The sequence below is a fragment of the Ranitomeya imitator genome, chromosome 1 (assembly GCF_032444005.1).
Source record: "Ranitomeya imitator isolate aRanImi1 chromosome 1, aRanImi1.pri, whole genome shotgun sequence".
NCBI classification, from domain to species: domain Eukaryota; kingdom Metazoa; phylum Chordata; class Amphibia; order Anura; family Dendrobatidae; genus Ranitomeya; species Ranitomeya imitator.
Genome location: NC_091282.1, coordinates 696,164,317 through 696,170,643, shown reverse-complemented (window position 1 = coordinate 696,170,643; position 6,327 = coordinate 696,164,317). Strand labels below are relative to the sequence as shown.

The following is a 6,327-nucleotide window of genomic DNA, read 5'->3' as shown; positions in this document are numbered from 1 at the left end:
TTTTGTGAGAGGAGACAGCTTTAAAAAAAACAAAAAAAGAAAAACTAAGTAAAAAATAGCAGATTGTGTGTTTTGCATTTTGGGGTTTTCTTTCTGAAGGTTCCCTATCCTTTACAGGTGAGTTTGATATACTTTTTCTATGACTATCTGATTATCCAGCATGGATCCGATTAATCCTTGATTAAAGAAATTTTGCTGCATAGGATCAATCACACATTAGTTCTGTATCAAAATGCATTAAAATAAGTTTTCTAGATGAGAGAACCTCAGTAACGCATCTCAGATTGCCAGGTTCCTACTGCAAAAGTTAGTAAAAGACAAGCTGTTATAAAGTAGTTACATTTAATGGGGCTGTCGGTGATCGCACCGATTGGCAGAACCTGGAATTTTTCTACCCAATCGGATCGCTAGGAAGGGGCACTTTTATTCCTTTTAGAGTGGAGTGGCCGTGTGCATGCTCCCTCAGAATAGAGGGGCCATGAGCATGATCCTTTAGAATAGAGGGGTCGGGAGCATGCTCCTTTACAATGGAGTGACCGTGCACATGCGCCTTTAGAATGGAGGGGCCGTGTGCATGCTATTTTAGAAGGTAGTGGGCATGTTCTTTTTTTTAAGGTAGTGGCCGTGGGCACGCTCCTTTAGAATGTAGTGGCCGTGGGCACGCACCTTTAGAAGGTAGTGGCTGTGCGCATGCTTGACTGCCACTGAATTCATTCATAATCGGGTGCCAAGAGTTTTGTTCAGATTTTAATGGCAGCCCTATAGAGAATTAAAGGAGAAGCAGTTGAGCATCCAATATGCCGCTTCATCTTGTAACCCGGAAAAAGGTGCCCCGTTGGTTGAAAAGTTCTTGGTTTTCCCAGCAGTTCGATTTGGGAAAAAAGTTGCCAATTCTGCCCACTGGTGCAGTTGGGCACCCACCAAACTGTAAACAATCTTGTTTCCTATGGACAAGTGTAAATAGTTTTAACCGGACAATCCTTTAAATGCCAATTTAAGGCCGCTTTCATGCCATAATTTTGTTATAATAATGTTTTAAGGCCAATTGTAACTTTGAAGTCGGCAGCACTGAATAAAATGCCCTATACAAAATCTTCTGGGTTTGGTGCTTTCGCACTTATCTATAGTGTATACAGTGACATGGGAAAAAACACTTTTTTATGCCTTTTAGAATACCAACAAGGAGCCCTTACACGCCAGCATTATTTTCACCTATGTCAGGAATCGTAAGCCATTATTAAATAATAATGTAGATCGTTTAGTGTATACCTCTCTTAGATGATATGCAATGTCAGGGTTGTCTGTCATCTTGATTTTTTTTCTTGCCCTAATACAGAAAACATTTCCCATGGTGTCAGGAGGCTCTTGCTCCTATATATTATGGCAGCGAGTAATTGATCATTGCCAAAGTATTATATTAATGACTAATGGCAGCCAATAGTTTCCAAGCATATGGCAAAAGGCATGTATAAAAGGAGAGAATCCCTTTAAAAAAAAAAAAAAAAACTGTCACCAATTCTCAAGTGGCCATTTTTTGCTCTTATTTTATCCCTGCTGCTCCCCTGAGTTTTTTTATTTTTTATAATCTGCCATAAGGTTCCTGAGATATGGGCCTCTTAATGTTGTGCTTTTTCAATGGATCTTCTTGGGAAGGTAGCATGGCTCACAAGATCCTCTGGGGTGTGTCTGTTAGCCACGCCCCTTAGAAAAGACTATCAAAATTAGCATTAAATATAAAGGCTCTTATCTCTGGAACCTTATGGCTGAGTTAAAAAACAAACAACAAATTCAGGGGAGCAGTGGAAATAAAATACAGAGCCTAAACTGGCCACTTTTGGTCCGGTGACAAATGCCATTTAAGGCTACCAAAGCTCTCAACCAGACCCCAATGATTTCAAAGAGGTGAGATAGGGTTGCAGTATATTCGATGAAAAGAACTTAACAGACTCTACTTTTCTTGCTTTGAAAAAAGTAATGGGAAAGCTTAAACAAAACCTACAAAAAATATTATGGGAAATAAAACGTATAGTAAGTGAAGTGGAATAAAAAGAAATTCCTGGAGAAGATCTGAACAATCTGACTGACGAACAGAGGTTCTCCGCTTCGGTTTAGGCAGCATATTCACTATTTTCTGTATCTGGTTTCATACATAATTTTAGACATTTCTTTTTACAGTTTTGCATATCTCGATGTTTGTTACCATGTTTCAGAGCGTGATATTCTTTTCCAACTTCTACAGGATTCCATTAAAACCTTGCGTCAATGGCAGACAACAGTAAACTGGGTTGCAATTTCACTAACTTCTACGACCCACTTTCCCCCATTTGATTGATTCCCATTGGCAAAAACTGGAATGGTTATTTAGACATTCATCCCACTACGAAGACGCAACAAAGGGGTTTTCAAGTCTTTTCTTTAAAACATAAAAACACTGATTTGGATTTTCTTTTGGAATATACAGCGACATACACAACATGCATTACGAGATGGGGAAATCACTGATGCAGAGGCGGCAAATCCTGGCTACTATCTGCTTAGTTTACTGGATACTTTCACCTCTCGGACAGAGGATTTCCCACGGCTGGTTTTGCTCCCTGCAGAGTGGTGAGTGCCACCTGGTCCTTTGGATAAGTTCTTACTTTGTTTGCTGCAGCAATAATCCTGTTGACAGGACCGTCTTGAAGAAGAAGAACCAGATAGGGTGGGTGGGGATTTGCTCCGGCCAACATATGGAGATGAGCTTTTGGGGTCATGATAATGAGGTCTTCCTACTCTTGATGAATTAGAGCTATTAGTACGGGGTAAAGAGGAGCTGCGCGGGGAAGCACTGGGGCTTCGTCTGGGAACCACGGGGCTCTTGGGAGGAGTTTTGGGACTGTGGGGGGAACCTGGGCTCTTGGATTGGGAAGAACTTCGTGCCTTTTGAGACCCATTCTGAATAATCTGAGCGAGACGAGAGAGCAGGTCTGAATCAGAATTACCGCTTCCCAAAACCTTGTATCTGCGTATGCTATAGAAAAAAAAAGAGAAAAGTAAGCACACAACAGTCCATTTGATCCTATTTCTACAACATAAAAAAATTTAAATGTCAATTTACTATGAGGGTTTTGTCTGTCGGTAATATTGAACCAGTACATACAAACACTTTGGGACATAAAAAAATTACAAAACTGTGTCAAGACGTGAGCGCTGCTCTTCATCTTTACTTTATTGGGGCCTACTAGATGGAGTTGGAGCCGAGATCTGCACTGAGCAAATACAACAGGGCCTTGGATCTTCCCCATCTCCTCATATACCACACAACCTACATGGTGATCTCGTTTTTTTTCCTGAGTAATTACAATCAACAAACAGTAAGAAAAAGGAATAATCTAACGTAAAGAAATAGACCCTTGCAGTTTTCCTTACCGTGCCTCCACTCCAGGTCGTGAGGGTGGTTTTCCAGGTGGTGGCCTTGGAAGAAAAGGCGTTGAAGGAGCGCTGCTAATCTGATCATTACTTGTCCAGGACACAGGGCGAGGGATCTTACTTCTCCTAGACTGGGGGCTGTGAGATGTTACACTTCCATCGTCAGACTGCCTGACGTTCGAATCAGAGACTGTTCTGGGAATGAAGAAGACTTCGTCTTCAGATAACCGTACAGCTGGTGGTGAGGTCTTTTCCTCCATAGACTTGTCAGAGGCACTTGAAAGATCACCAAAAAAGGACTTGATTTGCCGTTTTTCCATTAAGAGCCTGGCAAGATCGGTCTGATGGGCTTTTTTCAAAAAAAGCTTCTCCTTTGCAGATATTGGAGAAGACGATTCTGATGCAGAATCGACCTCCTGGGCCAAGACTGGAATCCTGCTGTGTCTAGTTGGAAGAGATGACTTGGTGTGATCCTTTTTGGAGGGCTGAGACCCATCGCTTAGGTCACACTGCAGGCCATTTTTAAGATTTTGTTGATCCTTATCGCCAACATGGTCAAGTAACGTAGACAAGTTGGACTCGGCACAGCCATTAGATACTGTGATGATTTTATCTTTGTGATAACCATTTTGCTGAACCTTTTCAAGGAAAGTCAGTGTAGGCACTGCCACATCAACATTTGAGACTGCTTCCAACTTTATTTCTTGAATATCTGAGGGTTCATTTGGCACAGAGCAAAAAGTCCTGGTCTTTGTGGGTTCATAAATATCAGTCATTACTACGTCTGGGATTTTACACTGTTCAGGAGAAATCCTAGGAGAATGAAAACTTCTGTTTTGTTCAGACTTGCCGTCAACTGGAGAGGCAGAATGGGAGCGAACCAGAGTCTCCACACTTTTCTTCTCATTTGGCATTGGATCATAACCATTAACATCTTTAGTGCCCGAGTCTATAGCTGTGCCACTTGCTTTGCTCTGACTTGGCTTATCTAAATCTAACGCCATGTTTCCTTTGTTAGTAGCGAAATCGTCTTCTGTTATACCATAGCCTGTTGGCATCTCATGTGGTGAGAATATTTCTAAGACATTGGAGTCTCGATCTCGTTTCTCTAAGGCTGGTCCACAAGGGAAGCTTTCAGAAGCAGACTGTGTTGATGTAACTGAAGGTCGAGGAATCGTCATCTAAAACAAAGAAAGTGATAAAATAAGAGATTAATGCCGCTACCAACACCACACTCATACCCAATGCCATCTGATGAAGCAGTTAGACTGTAAGTAGGCATCAGAGCCTTAAAATGAAAAGTGAATTTATTATTTTCCTGAATTGCATAGGCAACAGATAACGGAGGAAAAACATGCATTATTGTATAAAGAATGCATCAAAATAAAAAAAAGGTAACAACGAAACACACAGGGAAAACCTACGTTGGTAAACACTTTCATTTTTCTACTTTAAAACTTACAATTTTTTTATTTGACATTTTTTTATATCATTTTTTTTCTCTTTTGTTATTGGAACTAGAACTTCACCCTTTTGAGGTAAAGGAACTTTGGGATACATGCCTTGTCGAAATTGATGCACACGTCGCACCAATGTATAAAGAATTCAATCCCCATTTGAATTCTTACAATTGCACGGAAAACACTAAAGCCACAATATCTAATGTCTCCATAAAGCCCAAGTCTAAGTGTCGCTAATGTAACTTCTTTCCTAATCAGAAAATGCCTTTTTATCTCAAATCATTTTCCGTATAGCCAATCGTAGAGATTAGTTATCTCTACATCGGCCACAGAAGCACATCTTACCTGCCAGCATTCACGGCTCCTCTTTTGATTAGCCAGACTGGCGCACATTGCGCAGCAATGACAACTTTGCACCCGGCTGATTAATCAAAAGAGGAGCGGGGATGTTGACTGGGAAGAAGCGATTTGTAGGGTTTCCGTGTAGCAGCTACAGATTACTGAAGTGGCCACTAGACCGGGGTCCTGTGAATTGATTTGCACCAACTCGAAGTCTAATTTAATAGGACTAATAATAGTGATGAGCGAGCGTGCTTGGATAAGGTGTTGTCTGAGCATGCTCATGTGCTCATAGAGTATCTTCGGTGTGCTCGAATAATATGTTTAAGTCTCCATGGCTCCATGTCTCACGACTGTTCAATAGCAGCAACACATGCAGGGATTACCTAACAAACAGGCAATGATGATGTAATCAACCCACGTGCGATGTACCCATCTAGGACATGTGCCATCTACTCACATACCATCCACCTATGTATAGAACATGTGTCATCTACCCACGTGCCATCTACTCATCAAGAACATGTCATCTACCCACGTGCCATCTACCCATCTAGGACATGTGCCATCTACCACATGTGATCTACCCATCTAAGACATGTGCCATCTACCCACGTGAAATCTACCCATCATATATGCCATCTACCAACATGCAATCTACCCATCTAGGACATGTGCCATCTACCCACGTGCGATCTACCCATTTAGGACATATGCCAAGTACCTAGGTGCAATCTACCCACGTGCAATCTATTCATCTAAGACATGTGCCAACTACCCAGTGGCAATCTACCCAAGTGCAATCTATTCATCTAAGACATGTGCGATCTACCCATCTACCCACGTGCAATCTACCAATCTAGGACATGTGCCAACTACCCAGGTGAAATCTACAAACATGCTATCTACTCATCTAAAACAGGTGCCATCTACTAGCGTGCCGTCTTCCCATCTAGGACATGTGCCATCTACCCACGTGCGATCTACCCATCTAGGACATGTGCCATCTACTCACATGTCGTCTACCCATCTAGAACACATACCATCTACCCATCTAGGACAGGTGTGATTTACCCATGTGATCACCTCTCTGGCTGCATCTTCTTTGGTTCAGGTGCTG

At 41.8% G+C, this 6,327-nt stretch overlaps 1 protein-coding gene across 2 annotated transcripts in view; it reads right to left on the bottom strand.

The window, feature by feature from the left end:
- Positions 1-2,395: 2,395 nt before the first annotated feature.
- Positions 2,396-6,327, bottom strand: part of TTBK2 (tau tubulin kinase 2) — a 129,684-nt gene continuing 125,752 nt past the window's right edge. For both annotated transcript variants that reach the window (XM_069730929.1, XM_069730918.1), the window contains 2 exons: positions 3,409-4,589; positions 2,396-3,010 (listed from right to left, as the gene is read on the bottom strand). In XM_069730929.1, the coding sequence (XP_069587030.1) occupies positions 2,527-3,010; positions 3,409-4,589 (1,665 nt within the window). In that variant the 3' untranslated portion in view covers positions 2,396-2,526. The remainder of the gene's footprint in view (positions 3,011-3,408; positions 4,590-6,327) is intronic.